Source organism: Mobula hypostoma, chromosome 5 (genome assembly GCF_963921235.1).
Source record: "Mobula hypostoma chromosome 5, sMobHyp1.1, whole genome shotgun sequence".
In the NCBI taxonomy this organism is placed as follows: domain Eukaryota; kingdom Metazoa; phylum Chordata; class Chondrichthyes; order Myliobatiformes; family Myliobatidae; genus Mobula; species Mobula hypostoma.
The window spans coordinates 116,718,066-116,738,938 of record NC_086101.1 but is presented as its reverse complement, the minus strand read 5'-3'; the positions used below and the strand labels follow the sequence as shown (position 1 = coordinate 116,738,938).

The 20,873-nt window shown below is 42.2% G+C and overlaps 1 protein-coding gene across 2 annotated transcripts in view; it reads left to right on the top strand.

Moving 5' to 3' along the window:
- Nucleotides 1-20,873, top strand: part of LOC134346959 (misshapen-like kinase 1) — a 351,745-nt gene that overhangs the window by 165,661 nt on the left and 165,211 nt on the right. For both annotated transcript variants that reach the window (XM_063048859.1, XM_063048858.1), the window contains exon 3: nucleotides 14,413-14,469. In XM_063048859.1, the coding sequence (XP_062904929.1) occupies nucleotides 14,413-14,469 (57 nt within the window). The remainder of the gene's footprint in view (nucleotides 1-14,412; nucleotides 14,470-20,873) is intronic.

Sequence of the window (20,873 nt, the reverse complement as noted above, 5' to 3'; positions counted from 1 at the left end):
GATGGTGGCAATGAAGATGGCATGTCCTGGGTGGTGGTGGAAGGGTCCTTAATGATGGATGTCTCCTTTTTGAGGGATCGTTCCTCGATGTCCCAGATGCTGAGGAGGCTACTGCTCATGATGGAGCTGAGTTCACAAATTTCTGCAGCTTATTTCAATCCTGTGCAGTAGCCCCCCAATCCCATACCAGATGGTAATGTAGCCAGTCAGAATGCTGTAGAAATTTGCAAGATAACTAGAAATTATCTCCTGATAACCGAACTTCTCCATTCAGGCACATGCTCTCATAGATCTCCTCTGCACCCTCTCCAGCATTGTCACGTACAAGTAAATTTATTATCAAAATGCATATATATGTCATCATCTACTACTTTGAGATTTATTTTCTTGCAGGCATTCACAGGAAAATGAAGAAATTCAATAGAATTAATGAAAAGCTAAACAGAAAGACTGACAAATGTGCAAAAGACAAATTGGTCATATAAAATATAAATAATACTGTAAGCATGAGTTGTGGAGTCCTTGAAAGTGAGTCCACAGGTGTCATTTCATAGTTGAGGTGAATGAGTCCACATTGGTTCAGGAACCTGATGGTTGTAGGCTGGTAACTGTTTCTGAACTTTTGGTGTGGGATCTAAGGCTCCTGTGTCCCTCCCCTCTCTTTTCCTTGGTGACCAGAACTACCTACAGTACTCCAGCTGAGGACTGACCAAGGTTTTATAAAGTTGCAGCTTAACCTCCTTGCTTCTTTACTTCTATGTGACAATGTTTGGTATTCAATGCTGACTAATAAAGGCGACTTTCCAATATGAATTCTTAACCACCTGAACTATGTACATTACCACCTTCAAGGATCAATAAAAGTTCAAAAAGTTAAAAGTAAATTCTATTATCAAAGTGCATATGTTAGCATATGGACCCTGAGATTCATTTTCTTGTCATACTGAATAAATCTATAGAATAACCATAACAGAATCAATGAAAGACCGACTCGGGCATTCAACCACAGTGTAGAAACAACAAACTGTACAAATAGAGAAAAAACAAATATCAAGAATATGATCAGGAGTCCTTGAAAGTAAGTCTTCTGGTTATGAAAACGTTCTGATGATTGGGTAAGTGAAGTTGAGTGAATTTATCCTCTTTGGTTCAAGAGCCTGAAGGTTGAGGAGTAATAACTGTTCCCGAATCTGGTGGTGTGAGTCCTGAGACTCCTGTACCACCTTCCTGATGGCATGTCCTGGTTGGTGGGGGTCCTTGATGATGGATACTGCTTTTCTGCAACAGCTTTTCATGTAGATGTGCTCACTAATTGAGAAGGCTTTATCCACAACTTTTCGTAGGACTTTCTTTTCAAGGGCATTGGTGTTTCCATATCAGGATGTGATGCAGCCAGTCAGTATACTCTCCATTACACATCTATGGGTTGGTCAAAGTTTTAGATGCTAAATCTCCGCAAACTCCTAAGGAAATAGAGGCACTACCGTGCTTTCTTTGTAGTTGTGTGCTGGGCCCAGGACAGGTCCTCTGAAATAATAACGCCTAAGAATTTAAAGTTGCTAACCCTTTCCACCTCTGATCCTCTGATGATGACTGGCTCAAGGACCTCTGGTTTCCTCCCCTGAAGCTCTTTGGTCTTGCTAACATTGAGTAAGAGGTTGTTGTATTGACGCCACTCAGTCGGGTTTTCACTCTCCGTGCTGTATGCTGATTCATCACCTTTGATTTGGCCAACAACAGTGTTGCCATCAACAAACTTGAATGTGGCATTGGAGGTGTATACTTGTGTCAATGGGTTATACTCAGAGGTCCCTCTGTTCCTTAATGCTCCCTAAGACCCTCCTGTTCATGTGTATGTTCTACCTAATTAGTGCTTCCAAAGGCATTGCATTGCATTGTCTTGATTAAACTTCATCTACCATTTTCACCAAAGTATTTATCTCTGTAGCCTGAAACTACCTCCCACACCATCAACACCCTGATCTTTGTGTCAAGTACAAGCCTACTGGTCATGCTCCTCACATCCAAGTCACTCATGTATATAACAAACATCAAAACCCCCAGCACCAATCCTTGTAGGATATCACTAGTCACAGTCTAGCCACAAAAAAAAATCATCCTCTACCATTGCCTTCTCTCTTCTATTGTCATGCCTCATTTAGACTGTAAGACATAGGAACAGAGTTCAGCCATTTGGCCCATTGAGTCTGTTCTACCATTTAATCATGGTTGATCCTTTTTTCCCCTCCTCAGCCCCACTCCCCGCCCATCTCCCCATAACCTTTGATGCTGTGTCCAATCAAGAACCTATCAAGCTCTGCCTTATATACACCCAAAGATCTGGCCTCCACAGCTGCCTGTGGTAATAAATCACGCAAGTTCACCACCCTCTGGTTGAAGAAAATTTCTACGCATCTCTGTATTAAATGGGTGTCCCTTTATCCTGAGTCTGTGCCCTCTTGTCCTAGGCTTCCACACCATGGGAAACACCCTTTCCACATCTACTCTTCCAAGGCCTTTCAACATTTGAAAAGTTTCAATGAGATCCCTCCTCATCCCTCTAAATTCCAGTGAGTACAGACCCAGGGGTGTCGAGCGTTCCTCATATGAGAACCCTTTCATTCTTGGAATCATCCTTGTGAACCTCCTCTGAACCCTCTCCAATGCCAACACATCTTTTAGATTAGGGGCCCAAAGCTGTTCACAATATTCAAGTTGAGACCTCACCAATATCTTATAAAGCCTCAGCATCACATCCCTGCTCTTACATTTTAGACCTTTTGAAGTGGACGCTAACATTCCATTTGCCTTCATCACCACACACTCTACCTGCAAGTTAACCTTTAGGGTGCTCTGCACAAGGACTCCTAAGTCCTTTTGCACCTCAGATTTTTGAATTCTCTCCCCACTTAGAAAATAGTCTGCACATTTCTTTCTTCTACAAAAGTGCATGACCATGCATTTTCTTACATTGTATTTCATTTGCCACCCTATTGGCCATTCTCCTAATCTGTCTAAGTCCTCCTGCAGCCTGTTTCCTCAACACTACCTGCCCCTCCATCGGTCTTCATATCATCTGCAAACTTGGCAACAAAGCCATCTATTCCATCATCTAAATCACTGATATACAGCATAAAAAGAAGCAGTCCTCCCAGCACCATATCGACCCCTGCGGAACACCACTAGTCACTGACAGTCACTGCCTCCTACCAATCAGCCAATGCTCTAACCATGCCAGTAACTTTCCTGTAATACCATCGGGTCTTAACTTGCTAAGCAGCCTCGTGTGGCACCTTGTCAAAGACCTTCTGAAAGTCCAGATATATGCAACATCCACTGCATCCCCTTTATCTATCCTACATGTAATCTCAATTTGAACAAGTTCATCAGGCAAGATTTTTGCTTAAGGAAACCATACTGACTTTGCCCTATCTTGTCCTGTGTTACCAAGTACTGTATAACCTCATCCTTAACAATTGACTGCTACATCTTCCCAACCACTGAGGTCAGGTTAACTGGTCTATAATTTCCTTTGTGCAATTTTCCAGTCCTCTGGCACTATGCCAGAGTCCAATGATTTTTGAAAGATTATTACTAATGCCTCCACAATCTCTAACACTGCAACTTTCAGAACCCTAGAGTGCAGTTCATCTGGTCTGGATGACTTATGTACCCTTAAGTCTTTCAGCTTTTTGAGCACCACCTCCCTTATAATAGTAACTGCACACTTCTCTTGCCTCACACTTTTCAACATCTGGCATACTGCTAGTGTCTTCCATAGTGAAGACTAATGCAAAATACTCATTTAGTTCATCTGTCATCTCCTTGGCCCCCGTCATTTTCTAGCAGTCCTATATCAACTCTCATCTCACTTTTATTTTTTTTTACATACCTGAAAAGCTTTTACTGACCACTTTGATATTGTTTGCTAGCTTGCTTTCATATTTCTTCTTTTCCCTCTTAATGATTCTTTTAGTTGCTCTGTAGGGTTTTAAAAGCTTCCCAATCCTCTTGTCTTCCCAATCCTTTTGTCTTCCCACTAATTTTTGCTTTGTCATAAGCCCTCTTTTGCTTTTATATTAGCTTTGACTTCCGTTGTTAGCTGCGGTTGTATTATTTTGCCATTTGAGTATTTCTTCATTTTTGGAATATATCTATCCTGCACATTCCTCATATTTCCTAGAAACTCACACCATTGCTGCTCTGCTGTCATCCCTACCAGCATCTCCTTCAAATTTACTTTGGCTAATTCTTCTCTCATACCACTATAATTTCAAGTTAAACTCAAATCATATTGTGATCACTGCCTTCTAAGGGTTCTTTTACCTTTAGCTCCCTAATTCTATATAGCTGATCCCCTAGTAGGCTCAACGACAAACTGCTCTAAAAAGCCATCTCGTAGGCATTCAACAAACTCTCTCTTGAGATCCATTTCCAATCTGATTCGAACTACATATTGAAATCTCCCATGAATATCGTAACATTGCCCTTTTGACACACCTTTTCTATTTCCTGTTGTTATCTGTGGTCCACATCCCAGCTACTGTTGGGAGGCCAGAATATAACTGCCATCAGGATCCTTTTACCCTTACAGTTTTTTTTAACTCAACCCACAAGGATTCAACATCTTCCGGTCCTATGTCACATCTTTCGACTGATTTAATGCCATTCTCTACCAGCAGAGCCACACCACCCCCTCAGCTGCCCTTCCTATCCCTCCGATATAACATGTAACCTTGGACATTCAACCCCCACCTACAACCATCCTTCAGCCACAATTCAGTGATGGCCGCAGCATCACAGCCGACAATTTATAATAGTGCAACAAGATAATCAACCTGACGAAGTCCTGACGAAGGGTCTCGGCCTGAAACGTCGACTGCGCCTCTTCCTATAGATGCTGCTTGGCCTGCTGCGTTCACCAGCAACTTTGATGTGTGTTGCTTGAATTTCCAGCATCTGCAGAATTCCTGTTGTTTGCGTTTAAATTCACTACTGCGAAGCCTCTTCCGGTGATGCCTACACCGAAGAAGTTTAGATCCTCTCTTCGACGGGAGTTCAGTGAAACCATCTCTCACTGCTCCCCATCTGTAACTTCTTCGGCTCTTCAACTTTTCGACCACACTTTGACTCAAACTCGCTATCAAGTCCTGACGAAGGGTCTCGGCCTGAAACGTCGACTGCGCCTCTTCCTATAGATGCTGCTTGGCCTGCTGCGTTCACCAGCAACTTTGATGTGTGTTGCTTGAATTTCCAGCATCTGCAGAATTCCTGTTGTTTGCAAGATAATCAACCTTATTTTTTATTCCAAACATCGAAATATAACACTTTGAGTACTTTATTTGCTATCCTTTTTGATTCTGCATCCCTAATGCACTGATACTCACACTGCTGCCTGCAATTATGTACTATCATCTGCCTGCCCTTCCTGATAGTATGATTGCACGCTATCTTGCACGATTGCTTTTATACTGTCTGTCCCATCCTGAGTCCCTTCACTCCAGTTCCCACTCCCCCTGCCAAATTAGATTAAACCCTCCCCAGTGGCTCTAACAAACCTGCCTGTGAGAATATTGATCCCCCTGGGGTTCAGGTGTAACCTGTCACTTTTGAATTGGTCATACCCCCACCCCCATCCCCCAGGAGAGATCCCAATGATCTAAGAACCTGAAGCCTTGCCCCCTGCATCAGCTTATCAACCATGCATTTATCTGCCAAGTCATCCTGTTTTTACCCTCACTGGCACGTAGCACAGGAAGCAGTCCAGAAATTGCTACCCAGGAGGTCCTACTTTTCAGTGCTCTACCTACCCCTAAATTCTCTTTTCAGGACCTCTTTGCTTTTCCTTCCTTCATCATTGGTACCAATATGTACTAAGACATCTGGCTGCTCTCCCTCCCTCTCCAAAATGTTGTGGATGCTATCCAAGACGTCCCTGACCCTGGCACCTGGGAGACAATGTTCATTTCTACAAAATCTCCTGTCTGTTCCCCTGACTATTGAGTCTCCTATCATTACTGCTCCCCCACTTCTCCTTCGTTCCCTTCTGCACCACAGACAGTGGCAATAACCCAGTCTCCATGGCATTCCTGTGGGAGGTCATCCCCCACAAAAGTATCCAAAACGATATACTTATTATTGAGGGGAATGGCCACAGGGGTGCTCTGCTCTAACTGCCTATTCATATTTCCATTTTTCTTTATAGTCACCCAGCTACTTGCCTCCTGCAACTTTGGGCTGACCACTTCCCTGTAACTCTGATCAATTATCTCCTTACTCTCCCATGCAAGCTGAAGTTCATCTAGCTGCTGCTCCAAATCCCTAACACAGTCTTCAAGGAGCTGCAGCTGGATGCACTTCATGCAGATGTTCCCTGGGAGACTCGGGGCCTCCCAGGACTCCAACATCCGGCATGAAGAACACACAACAGCCATTTACTACACAAGGTACAGTAAGAGAGGGGAAAAAGGGAACTTGAACAGAAGCTTATCTAGAGCCAATCCTTCTTTTGAGCTGGAGCCTCCTTTGAACCAAAGCCTGACACTCTACTGCCACCACTGACCTATTCCCAACAATGGCCACCCTGCTTGTCCTTTCTGTACTTTTAAACAAGCATCACTGACCTGTGAGAAACCTCGTCACTGTGGCCTGCCCCTGTCACTGATTGGGCTGTCGGAATGAGTCTGAACGCTCATAAATCTCTCCATTTAAACAAGCGTTACTAATCTGCAAGAAACCTCATCGCTGTGGCCTGCTTCCGCTGCTGATTTATATCCAGTGTACCAATTTTCCCCAGATCCACGGGGCCCTGACCTTTTCAACCTTCAAAATACAAAATTCAAAGTATGTATACTTTATACAACCTTGAGATTTGTCTGCTTTCAGGCAGCCACGAAATAAAGAACCCCAATAGAACCCATTAAAAAGAGAAGACTCTCAAACACCCAGTGTGCAGAGAAAGTAAGAAAAATAAATTGTGTATACAATAATAGCAAACAAATAGCATTTGGAACTGAAGTTCACAATGGTAGGCATCACTACTGTCGATTCATAAGTCCACTAGTTGCAGGCTACAGCCTCAGTCCAGCACTGATTCGAGCAAACCTTGTGGAGAAACAAGCCAAACCAGCCTGTCTCTCAACTCTGACCCTGTCCATTTTGAATTAGTCTCTCATGTGGGACCTTGTTAAAGGCTTTACTAAAGTCCATGTAAATGCCATCTTCTGTCCTGGTGTAGAGATGAAGTGTTTGGGGTGTTGAATAATCTGCAAAGTGAAATCAAATCAAATCAAGTTTAATTATCATTCAACCATACATGGATACAGCTGAATGAAACAGCGTTCGCACATTCAAAATTGTGAGCAAAAAGAACAGTCATGCAAAAAAAAACATATATAGACCAAGACCCTGAGTGACGTGTCCTGTAAATTGATGGTACAGTTCTGGGCAATCCAGCCTGTCATCCCACCAATCAAACCCTGGAGGGCAGCACTGAAGGGAGAGGCCAGCCACCAACCGAGCATAGGCGCCACACTACACCACCTCTGGCATCTCCTCACCTAGACTGCAGCAGCAAGCAAGCCCTCAGCTTGAGGTAAAGTCCTACACAGCTCCCACTCTACTTGTCTCACCCCCAAACAAGGGAAACAACCCTGTGGCATATTACATTATCAATGTCGAACGGGGTTTTGTGTGTTGTGTTGAGCTTCAATATTGATGAAACTGCACTTGTGCAGGTAAACATATAATATAAAGGTTCTTTTTGGTGTCAGGAAGTCAGTTATTAACCACAGACTACTCTTGTATCCAAAGTATTCATGTGGCTTGTCTGGTTGTAGTCAGTGATGAACTCCAAGCTGTTGACAAGGAACTCTGTAATCTAGTGCTGTTGAATGTCAAATTTAGACTCTTGTTAGAAATGGCCATTACACCTGTTGTAGTTTTGTGATATCACTATCAGCCCATGTTTGGGGATATCTTTCTTTGCTGAGGAGCTTTGTAAGAAATTGAACATTATGCAATCATAAGCAGCTCAAATTGAAGAACCCTTCCCTGAAGAGCTTCCTGTGGTGATATCTTGTGGCTGGGATGAAAGACTTACAACAACCACAGTCATTTCCTTTGCACAGCAATCTTCCTCTTTGATGCACATTGACTTCAGTTTTACCAAAGCAATTAGAAGCTTACCCTGGTCAAATATTGCATTAATCATTAGGGCCAATCACTCACATCACCTGTGGCTCATATTAGATCCAAGGTTGTAGTGAGGTGTGAATTGGACTGGTCTTCGTCCAATCAGGCTTGTTTGGTGAGTAAGTCATGCTTCATCATACTATTATAACTCCCTGTTTGAGAGCAGGTGGGTTAAGTGATTAATTGCTTTGGAATTAGTTCTGCTTTTTGTGGACAAGACACAACTAAGCAGTTTGGAGGTAGAGTTAGTTTAAATGTGTCACATGTACCATATACAGTGAAATTTCTCTTGTGGAGCAGTTGCCATACTAAGCCATGATGCGTCTGAACAGGATGCTTTCTATGGTGCACTTGTTTTTAAGTTGCTGAGAGTCATCAGAGACATGTCAACTTTTCTTGGCATTGGAAGTAGAAGCATACGTAGTAAGGATGTGTACTCTTGGCACAGCATCTCATTGATGGACCAGGGCAAATTATACTTGCACTCAGTAGCATGAAGCTCTCAACCATCCCCTTGCACCATTGCATAGCCACCAAATAGACCAACTTGCACATTGCCTAATGGGCGCTAGTGGCTGGGGAAGCTTCCATAGCTTGGATATTATCTGGTCTCATTATCTTTGCCTTGTCCAGTGCTCTTAACTGGAGAGAATCCAACTGGCTTTTGTTACTGTTGGAAATCCCATGACAGGGCTGGGCCACATCCATTCAGCACTTCTGGCTGAGAACAGTTCAAAGTAAACTTATTATCAAATAACAAACAGTTTTTGTCACCATATACTACCATGCAATTCATTTTCTTGCAGGCACACACAGTAGAACAAAAAATGAGATAGAATCAAAATAAAAACTACACACTAAAGAAAGACTGGCAAACAACCAATGTGTAAATGAAGACATCATCCTCATTATGTGCCATGTTGTATGATGTGGGCTATCATGGTCTCATGATCACAGTTGTTCTTGGCATGTTTTTCTACAGAAGTGGTTTGCCATTGCTGCTTCTGGGCAGTGTCTTTACAAGATGGGTGACCTCCAGTCATTATCAATACTCTTCAGAGATTGTTTGCCTGGCATCAGTTGTCACATAACCAGGGCTTGTGATATGCGCCGGCTGCTCATACGACCATCCACCACCTGCTCCCATGGCTCCCGTGACCCTGATTCAGAGGGGTGGGGGGTTAGCTAAGCAGGTGCTACACCTTGCCCAAGGGTGACCTGAAAGCCAGCGGGAGGAAGGAGTGCTTTATACCTCCTTCATAAGAGATGTATCTCCATTCCGCCACTCAAAAAGACAAACTGTGCAAATACAAAAATAAAACAAATTAATAACAAGTAAATAAATAATACTGAGAACATGAGTTGTAGAGTCCCTGAAAATTAGTCCATAGGTTGTGGAATCAGTTCAGTATTGAGGTGAGTGAAGTTATCCAGTGTTTCAGCAGCCAGATGGTTGAAGGATAGTAACTGTTCCTGAATCTGGTGGTGTGGGACCTAAGGTCCTGTGCCTCCAATTGAATTCAAACTTAATTATCAATCAACCATCTCACACAGCACAAATAGTATCATAACCACGCGATAAGAGTCCAAAACCTGTGGCATCAAACCCTCGTGGGGGAGGTGGTTTCACCAACTGCAGCCTGGACACTGTGCTGCCACCCCCCATCCCCCAATGGAGCGCACCAGCCCTATCGCTACCCCAATGGCAGCAGCAAGAAGAGAACATGCCTAGATCAGTGGTCCCTAAGCACCGGGCTGCGCGGAAATGATATGATTTGGCGATATAAAATGATATGAGTCAGCTGCACCTTTCTTCATTCCCTGTCATGTACTGTTGACCTTGAACCCCCCCCCCGGTTGGCAAGAATATCGTCAATATTAAACTGGTCCACGGTGCGCTAAAGGTTGGGGACCCCTGGCCTAGATGGTTGGGTCCTTGATGTGGATATATTCAAGCTTTCTGTTCAGCACTTTCATGCTGAGCCCTGCCAAAATTTTGGATGAAGATCATCTTGGATTCGTCTACACCTGCTGAGTGTTTAATTATCAGCCATCATTCACAGTGAGATATACAAAGCTTTGAACTCTTAAGTGGGATTACTTACCTCTGCATGCCATTTTTGCTAGTTTGCATATTCACTCAGTAGCCACTTTATTAGGTACTCCTGTACACCTTGTTCAGCCAATCATGTGGCAGAAGCTCAATGCATAAAGCATGCTGACATGGTCAGGAGGTTTAATTGTTGTTCAGACATCAGAATGGGGAAGAAATGTGATCTAAGTGATTTGACCATGGAATGATTGTTGGTGCCAGACTGAGTGGTTTGAGTATCTCAGAAACTACTGGTCTCCTGTATTTTCACACCTAACACAGTTTACAGAGAATGGTGCGAAAAGCTAAAAACATACAGTGAGTAGCAGTTCTGTGGGCAATGAGAGAGGTCGGAGGAGAATGGCCAAACAGGTTCAAGCTAACAGGAAGGTAACAGGAACTCAAGTAACCATGTGTTACAATGGTAGTATGCAGAAGAGCATCTCAGAATGCACAGCACATCAAACCTTGAGGTGGATGGGCTACAACAGCAGAAGACTGGGAACATACACTCAATGGCCACTTTATAAGGTGCTGAAGGAAGCTCGTTCTGCGCTAGATCTTTATTGAATTGGCATCTAATTTGTGGGTACATCTGATGCTTTTCCCAGTTTGCCTTGTGCATTCATTGAACAGCTTGATAGTAAGCGTATACTGAATGAAATATCATTCGGGGTTGCGAATGGCGATGGTAATCATTTCTGTTGATGGCCCATTGCCTTATGGATGCCAAAATTTCAGCTGACTAATCTGACAGGATTTTCTAAAGTGAAGGTCAGGCATTGCATACAACATATCTGTATGTCATTACTTCTGCCATTGTAATCAATACACACATAATTGCAGTGGCATTGTGCACAGATAAAATGGTGAGATGAAGGTGATCAGGTTTATCCTTTGGTTGTCTTATTACTTACCACAGCCTCTGACTGGCAGTGGTGGACTTAAAGACTTGCCATATTTGGTCAGTGGTGGTGTTCCCAAAACGTGGCATAATGCACATCTATGGTAGATGATAAGTGGTGCTAGTCTCTGACCATGTATCTTCAGGAGGTCAGGATTGAATGCTGCAAGTTTCTAATTTTGTTGCTTGCTTGTGTACCCTGGTGTGTCAGTTCTGCCAGTGGAAGACTGCCTTAGAAATTGTGACTCAGTTGTCTGGTACGTTGTTCGAGTTATGTATGTGTATTGCTTGATGTCTGAGATTCCTCTCCCAATTAGCGCACAGATCCCTCCGTACTTGTGAGCAGGTCACTGCAAGATTTACTGGAACAGCTGTTTGTTTCAATTCAAGTTTCATTATCATTCAACCATATATGAATACTCATGAACACAGCTAAATGAGATAGTGTTACTCCAGGGTCAAGGTGCAAAACATAGTACCAACAGTCACACACAGCACAAAGCACACACAAGACAAAAGCATAAATAATATCACAGTCACTCAATAAAAGTAAAAAAAAAATTAGCACCATCAATCCACAGTCCACCACAACAGATCCTGTCTCCTCCAGCCTGAATGCCACAGCACCCCCACCCCCGCACACTGCAGGCAACACCATGACTTGAGGGCCAGTCCTCGGAGATACAAGACAACAAGCCCATATAGAATATCAGTAAAATATAACCACATGAAATACACTTGTGTATAGTCATAGACACCCCCCCCCCCAAGTCTAAATTGGGTGTCTGTGTCAATGCTTGGCTGACCCCATTTGGTTTCATCGTTTTTCTTGTGATACAACTAGATGGCTTGCTAGGTAACTAACAGCTGTAGGCCCAGAGTTGCATATAGCATAAGAACAGATTTACTATTCTGAAGGGCATCAGTGAACAAGCTGTTTTAAGGTGATTCCAGAGCTGTCATCAGCTGAATTGTTCGTCCACATCTCCAGGTTATTCATCTGGAAACTTAATACAACAAACATTTAATCCCATTTACTATATTTCTTAACTGAGTTTTTCACACCTTTACATTCAAGAACTGTTACTACCCCTCAACCATCAGGCTCTTGAATAAAAGGGGATAACTGCACTCATATGCCCCATCATTGAGATGTTCCCACAACCAATTTATCTCACTTTCAAGGATGCTTTATTTCACTATCTCATGTTCTCATTGTTTATTGCTATTTATTAATATTTACATTTGCAGTTTCTTGTCTTCTGTACTCTGGTTGATCTTTCATTGATCCTGTTACAGTTACTATTCTATAGATTTGCTGAGTGTGTCCACAGGAAAATTAATCTCTAGGTTGTATGTGGTGACATATGTACTTTGATAATAAAATTTACTTTGAACTTTGAAATGGAAAAACTTGTGACTTTTGCTTTACTTTTGGCATTAATTATTATTGGCCATCTCACTCTCCAGCATATCCTCCAGCTCTCCAGCAGTTTCCAAAAAATCTGAGATTGCCATGGTTTTTCTCTTTGTCCGCACCTGCTGAGTTGAAATCATTATGCAGATAGAACATAGAATAATACAGCACAGGAACAGGCTCTTTGGCCCATAATGTTGTGCCGAACTAACTAAAAAGCAAATCAAAAACACCCAAACACTAATCACTCCTACCCACACAATGTCCATATCCCTCCATCTTCCTCACATCCATGTCCCTATCTAAATGTCTCTATAGTAAACCTCTACCACCATACCCAGCAGATTGCCTGCCTTAATACCTAATGAGATCTTCTTCTTGCCGTGGTCCTCCCTAGTGTAATTTTCAGCATTTTGAAAGACAAGATTGCTACTTAATGATGACTTCTCTTCTAACCACTGTACATTTGAGCTGAGCTTTGGCTTATCAGAAGGGGAAAAATGGCTGTGATCCAATGAAGTATGGGTCCAATCCAACAGTGTAGGCTCTACAATTAAGTCTACTGTTGAAGGTTGTTGACTCTGGTTAGAAGGAAGGGGGGGGAGAGGGAGAGGAAGAGAGAATTCTTTCTTCGTGTGTTCTGTATTTGAATAGAGATTTGTCTTTTGTGCCAATTAGCTTGCTTTGGAAAAAATCAAGAATCAGCGGTAAAATCATATGCAATAGATATGATGCTGTTCCACGTGGGCAACAAAAGAGACTGTTTTACTGTAGAAACTATGCATACTCCTGTAAAAGATGCACTTTCATGTTCATGTGTCCTTGATCTGTTACTACAGCTGCAAAACTATATTCCAAATAATAATGTGGGCTTTATTGAACTAATTTGCCAGAATTGCTGTCTTCAGATAAAATAAAGCAGCGTGAGCAAAGCTGGCTAAATTACCAATTTTACACATTCCTTCTTTAAAAAAAATCATCCAGTGTCTACATCCTTATGCACATGTGTGCTCAAAATAGAATGCAATTATTTTCCACTTGCTTATTGCTGTTCATTGCATGAGTAGCGATAATTGGGTAATACCTCTGGAGAGTGTGTGGCCTAAAGTGATTATGATGAATTTGTGTAATAATCACGGCAATTTCTGGGAGGAATCAGCCTGCTTTTATAAAAGATGTCGTGGTTCATAGTTTCTTCATGGTTTCCTCTATAAAAGGCTGTCAGCTTAAAGTCCTGTGCAAGCCTGACACCATCTTTAGCACGCTAGTGCAGTGCTAAGCACAATGCTTTGCAGTGCAGGCAACCTGGGTTCAATTTTCGCTGCTTTTGGTAAGGGGTTTGTATGTTCGCCCCGTGACTACGTGGGTTTGCTCCAGGTGGTCTGACTTCCTCCCACAGTCCAAAGACATACCAGTTGGTAGTTTAATTGGTCATTGTAAATTATCCCATGATTAGGCTAGGGTTAAATTGGGGGATTGCTGGGCAACGCAGCTTGTAAGGCCGAAAGGTTCTACTCTGCTGCATCTCAATTTTTAAAAGAAACTCATTAGCTGTTGTGCATTTTGTAGTGGTAATTATTTTGCAGCATATCCATGCATTAATTCTTATTGGATGTAGTATTTATGAGGATGCATTATGTCAAAGTAAATGGTTTCTTTAGACCGTGACCACGTTCCAAATAGATCTGAGGTTGAAAAGTTGCTCCTCCCCCCCCCCCCACCCAGTATAATGTACAACTTGGTTATTCTAAGTTGATAATTCCATTAATAGAAATGCTGATGTGTTTTTTTCTCTTCTTCATCTAGGGCCGCCATGTCAAAACAGGGCAGCTGGCCGCCATCAAAGTTATGGATGTTACAGAGGTATGGAAAGCCTTTGGTTATTGTAGTTACTGCCTAAAGTGATGTTAGGAATAGTATTTCTGAAAGTTGAGCATGATAAGAACTTTTTACTTAAATTTCCATTTAAATTTTAATACAACTTATTTAGAAAATTTTTAAATATTACATAGAAGCTTGGAAATTATTAAAATAAAGAAATCAAGATTTGGATTTTTATCAAGATTTAGCTATGAAGCTGAGGAGAGTTATCAGTTGTGTATCTAGCTTAAGAGGGACATGTAGGCTAGCAGAGGGATGGAGTGCCTTGTACCTCCTATGGTTTTACCTTACTACCAATCCGATCTTGAAGTGGATAGCCTGTCCAATCTTGCATTTGTCTTGTAATCCTTTTCTGCACTACTGCCCCTGAATGAGTATCCTTGTATAAAAAGAACAATATTATGTGCAATACTGTGGATGCCCTGTCTTGCATCCCCATTACACCACTGCCGTTTAGGGGAACAATGAAGGGTCCTCCATCTCTGGTGGTGTTCAGGATTTTCTTCAATAAACACAGGAGCAGATAGATACACAACTGCTTGTTTTTTTATAATAGTGTCAGGAATGTTATACTATCTTACTTAAACATGTACCTCGCCCTTTATGTCAGCTGTCTGTCTTCAGACCATGTCACTCAGGAACATGCTAATATTATTTTGTGTTTGTGTGGGATCATAACGGTATGTGCAGTGTGTGACTATAACCATTGTGTTGTGCACTTCGGCCCCTGAAGAATGTATTTGTTTTGTTGTATACATGTGTATATTTACTGCCCGTCATGCCACTGGCTTTTAGATCCTTCATCTCTGGCTTCTTTCATTAATTTCCTCTCAGTTTTCACTACTGTTAGTCATGCAAGTCCCTGATGGAGGCTCAAACACCATCACAATCATTGCTGTTTCTGTAACAGTTTTGTTTTACCAGTCAGGGTGTTAGACCTGAGGTGCACCCCCTGAACCTGGAAGACCAGTGGACCACTCTTGGTCTAGCCTCTATCCTTTGACCAATTTGGCATGGGTGATCCTATCGTGAGCCAAAGCATAATGTCCTGACTCCAACCAACATAGCTTTCCGGGGTCACTGGGGCATGCAGGCCTCCAAACCCAATGACAAGGTTGTGGTAATACTCCAGATGTGTTCTCACCAGTTTAGTAATCTTGGTGGTCTTGTATTTATAGCTGTATGAGATTTGAGAAAATGCACACTTGTAATTTGCCCCTTTAAATTGCCCCTCATCTGTGAGTAGGTGCTGCGGGAAAGAGTTAATAGCAATATGGAGAGATGGTAAAGTGGAATTAGTATAAACGGTGATTGGCGTACATTCAATGTGCCGACTGGCCTGTTTCCCTGCTGTATGACTTGTGATGCAGCATATTCCCTGACCTGAAAGGTTAGTTTAGCAGAGACCCTTAATTTTGGCAGTCTGCATTCCAGTTGGTACTAGAACACTTTCAGTACACTTTTAATTGTCATCCTGGGATTCCTCCTCCAGTCTGGACTGGGTGTTGAACCTATAACCTTCAAATCTGATAAACCAAACAAAATATACCCCAGGCTACTGTGGGAAGTGAGGGAGCAGATTGCTGAGTCTCTGGCAATGATTCTTGTATCATCAATAGGGATGGGAGAAGAACCAGAGGATTGAAAGGTTGAAAATGTTGTTACCCTTTTTTTGAAGAAAAGGAGTAGAGATAACCCAGGAAATTATAGACCAGTGAGTCTTATTTCGGCTGTTGAGAAGATCCTGAGAGGCAGGATTTATGAGCATTTGGAGAGACATAATCTGATTAGGGATAGTCAGCATGACTTTGTCAATGGCAGGCCTTGCCTGATGAGTCTGATTGAATTATTTGAGAATGTAACAAAATACGTTGAAGGTAGAGCAGTGGATGTAGTGTATATGGATTTTAGTAAGGCATTTGATAAGGTTCCCCATGCCAGGTTCACTCAAAAAGTAAGGAGGCATGGGATCCAAGGAGACCTTGCTTTGTAGATCCAGAATTGTCTTGCCCACAGAAGGCAAAGGGTGGTTGTAGATGGTTCATATTCTGCATGGAGGACGGTGACCAGTGGTGTTTCGCAGGGATCTGTTCTGGCACCCCTTCTGTTTGTGATTTTTATAAATGACCTGGTTGAGGAAGTGTGAGGATCATTTTGGTAGGTCAAATTGAAAGACAGAATATAATATTAGTGGTAAGACTCTGGACAGTGTGGAGGATCAGAGAGATTTTTGAGTCCATGTCCATAGGACACTCAGCTGCTGTGCAGATTGACAGTATTGTTAAGAAGGCTTATGGTGTGATCGCCTTCATCAACTGTGGGATTAAACTCAAGAGTCGTGAGATACATAAGACCTTAGACCTGAGGAGAGTACTGTGTTCAGTTCTGGTCACCTCATTACAGGAAGGATGTGGATACTATATAGAGAGTGCAGAGGAGAATTAAAAGATTGTTGTCTGGATTAGAGAGCATGCCTTATAAGAATAGGTTGAGTGAACTTGGCCTTCTCTCCTTGAAACAATGGAGGGTGAGAGGTGACCTGATAGAGGTGTATAAGATGATGAGAGACATCAATCATATGGATAGCCAGAGGCCTTTCCCCAGGGCTGAAAAGGCTAACAGAAGGGGGCATAGTTTTAAGGTGCTTGGAAGTAGGTACAAGGGAGATGTCAGAGGTAAGTTTTTCACACAGAGTGGTGGGTGTGTGGAATGCGTTGCTAGTGACGGTGGTAAAGGTAAAGGATACAACAGGGCCTTTTAAGAGACTCTTGGCTAGGTACATGGAGCTTAGAAAAATAGAGGGCTATGCGGTAAGGAAATTCTAGGCGGTTTCTAGAGCAGGTTACATGGTCTGCACAACATTGTGGGCTAATAGGCCTGTAGTATACTACAGAGTTCTATGTTTTAAATAACAAAATTGTGCTGTGCATATGTAGACTTAGTCACAGAAAAATACAGCACAGTCCTTCAGTCCATCTAGTCCATACCAAATCCATTTAAATGGCTTACTCCCATCAATCTGCACTGGGACCATAGTCCCCCAGACCCCTACCTATCTAAACTTATCTTGAACGTTAAAGTGGAGCTCGCATGCACCACTTGTGATGATAGCCTGTTCTACACTCTCACCACCCTCTGTGTGAAGAGATTTCCCATCATGTTCCCCTTTCACCCTTAACCCATGACCACTGATTGTAGTTCCCCCCCATGTCAGGGGAAAAGGCCAGACATTCTGACAGAAATAAGATATTTTAAAATGAAATTAAAAATACAAATTACACCTGGAATTCTCTGGAAAGTAAACTTGACCCTTTCTGTGGATTGCCAGTTATGTTTGTTTTTTTTTGAAAAGATAGCAAACAGGATTCTAATCTCTGATTAACACCCACATTTTGGTGTGGGTGTTCATCAGTGTGCTATTGTTCCTGCTTGCCATTTGCAGAGTACAATCTGAGCTCCTCAATGGGTAGAAATGGCTGTTCGCAGAGATTTTAATTTTTTTTTAAAAAGCACTTGCTGTTAACTGGTGTGAAAATTTGCATCAGAACCAGAAATGCATCTGGAAAAAAAATGGATTTGAGACCGAAAATAAATTCTTCACCCTCTGTTTGCAGGGCTTCAGTTACCAGTTTGCCAATTATAACACACAACATTCTCAGGAAATTCCCCTGTAGCCTTTACTTGGCCATTTTTAAAAAACTATTTTTTGAATAGAGCCATTGATTTGTACTCAATAATTTGGTCTTTTATTTTCCTTAAAAAACCTGACCTTCATTAGCCTTGGTTTTCTGTTTTCTTTGATCTGCACACCATCATGCTGAAGGAGTCAAAGCATTCTATGTGTAAATCTGAAGTGTTAACCTTTAAAACTCCTGTTTCCTCGATTGCCCACAGTCTGCTGCAGACAGATCGTCTCCTTTAATCTGTTTCATGGAGTTATACAGCATGGAAACAGCTCTTCTGCCCAGCCCATCCTCAGCGTGTGCCGTTTTGGTCACCTACCTTCTGGGAAGTTGTAAACAAGGTTGAAAAAGTACAGAGAAAATTTACCAGGATGTTTCTGGGTCATGAGCACCTGAGTTTTAAAGAAAGATTGAATAGATTAGGTCTTTATTCCTTGGAACGTAGAATATTGCAAGGAGAATTGATAGAGGTATACAAAATTATGAGGGGTATAGATAGGGTAATGAGGCTTTTTCCACTGAGGTTGGTAGGACTAAAACAAGAGGTCATGGGTTAAGAGTGAAAGGTGAAAAGTTTAAGGGGAACATGAGGGAAAGCATCCTCATTCGGAGAGTCATGAGAATGTGGAACAAGATGCCAACACAAGTGATCCATGCAAGCTTGATTTCAGCGTTCAAGTTTGATAGATACGTGGATGGTAGGGATCTGGAGGGCCATGGTCCCAGTGCAGATTGATGGGAGTAGGCAGTTTGAATAATTTGGCGTGGACTAGATGGGCCACAGGGGCTCTATGACTCTTAAGAACCAATGTGGCTATCTAAGCTTGTCTCATTGCCTCTGTATCACCCATGTCTCTCTAAACCAGGGGTTCCCAACCTTTTTTATGTCATGGACCCCTTTCATTAACAGAGGGGCCCATTGACCCCAGGTTGGGAACTCTTGCTCTAAACCTTTCCTATCCATGTACAGTACTGTGCAAAGTCTTAGGCACATATATATAGCTAGTGTGCCTAAGACATTTGCACAGTATTATATTTGTCAACATGGAGCAGAGAGCGAGTTTGAAAATCTGGGGGCAAAGGACGTTGGGAATGATGAGAGTGGAATGCTGTGGGACGGGTGTGGAACATGTAGCGGTGGGGGATGGCATGGGTGCAGACACACCCAGCCCTGAGACACCAAGCAAGATCATTTGATTCCAAACAATTGGTTATTGAACATTACAGAATGCTTCTCCTGTACTTCCCTCTCCCTCCCCTCTCTCTGCCCCCTTCCCACTCTCACTCCACAATAGAGACCCATGTCAGAATCAGGTTTATCATCACTCACGTCATGAAATTTATATTTATTTTTGCGGCAGCAGTACAGTGTCGTACATAAAATTACTACAGTTTTGTGCAAAAATCTTAGGCACCCTTTCTATTTATTTGTGCCTAAAACTTTTGCACAGTCCTGTTCTTGGCCAAGTGTTATTAAACATTGCATTTGTAGCTGCCTTTCCCACTTTCTCTGACTCTTATTCAACATACTGGCCACAAATGCGTGGAAAACTTGCCCCTCGGATTCTCTTTAAATCTTCCTCTTCATCTTAAACCAATGTAGTTTCAGCATAACGCTCTTCAGAGCCAGTGAATGGGGTTCATTTCCTGCTGCTAACTGTATGGAGTTTATACATTCTCTGTGTGCGTGGTTTTCCTCCAGGGCTTCAGTTTCCTCCCACATCCCAAAGACATACAGTTTAGAAAGTTTGGGCATGCTACATTGGTGCCAAAATCAAGGCAACATTTGCAGTTTTCCCTCAGTAAGTAAAGCTAACCTGATCGTTCATCTGTCTCCTTCAGTTTTACAATTCCCTACTGTGGGGTAAATGACTGACCATTCACCAATTTTATGATATATAAAACTTTAAGGTCACTTCTCAGCTCCAGGGTAAAACAGTCATAGGCTGCTGTTGAAATTTGTATTTGCTATGTACCATAACTCCAGAATATGCCCTAATAGTGACCAGAGCTGGGCGCAATATTCCATTTTGTTGAGCGGAGATTAAGTAGAATGACCTGTAAACATTAAATTATGGATCAGAGATAATGCACAAGCCCTGTTAACCCTTCTTGTGGCTCATGCCCAAAATTGTACACAATTTTCAAATAATTCTAACAAGAGTTTTATATAACTAGCATAACTTCTTTCTGTTTCTAATGGCTGGAGTCTGATGGACACCTTAGTGATTTCTGTGCATGGATCTTTGCTTTACTGCAGTCTCTAGGCTCCTCACTTCAAATAATACTTTAAACACGAGAAAATCTGCAGATGCTGGAAATCCAAAGCAACACACACAAAATGCTGGAGCAACTCGGCAGGTCAGACAATCCTGAAGAAGGGTCTTGGCCCGAAATGTCGACCGTTTTCACTTTTCCATTTATGCTTGCCTGACCTGTTGAGTTCCTCCAGCATTTTGTGAGCTAGTACTCTGATCCTTTTTTAATGTGTCCAAACTGTATGACTTTCATTGTTCCACATTGGATTCCTGTCTGTGACAGTTTTGCTTTCTCACTTTCTTGGTGTCAAATAGCAATTTTCACCTCCTAGCCTACGTTGCTTAACTTGGTGTTATTGCCAAAACAAGATGCTTCACTGGAAATGCAGTAAAAAGCTGAAGCCTCAATAAAGATACTTATTTATTGCTTCCTAAAAAATTCTCT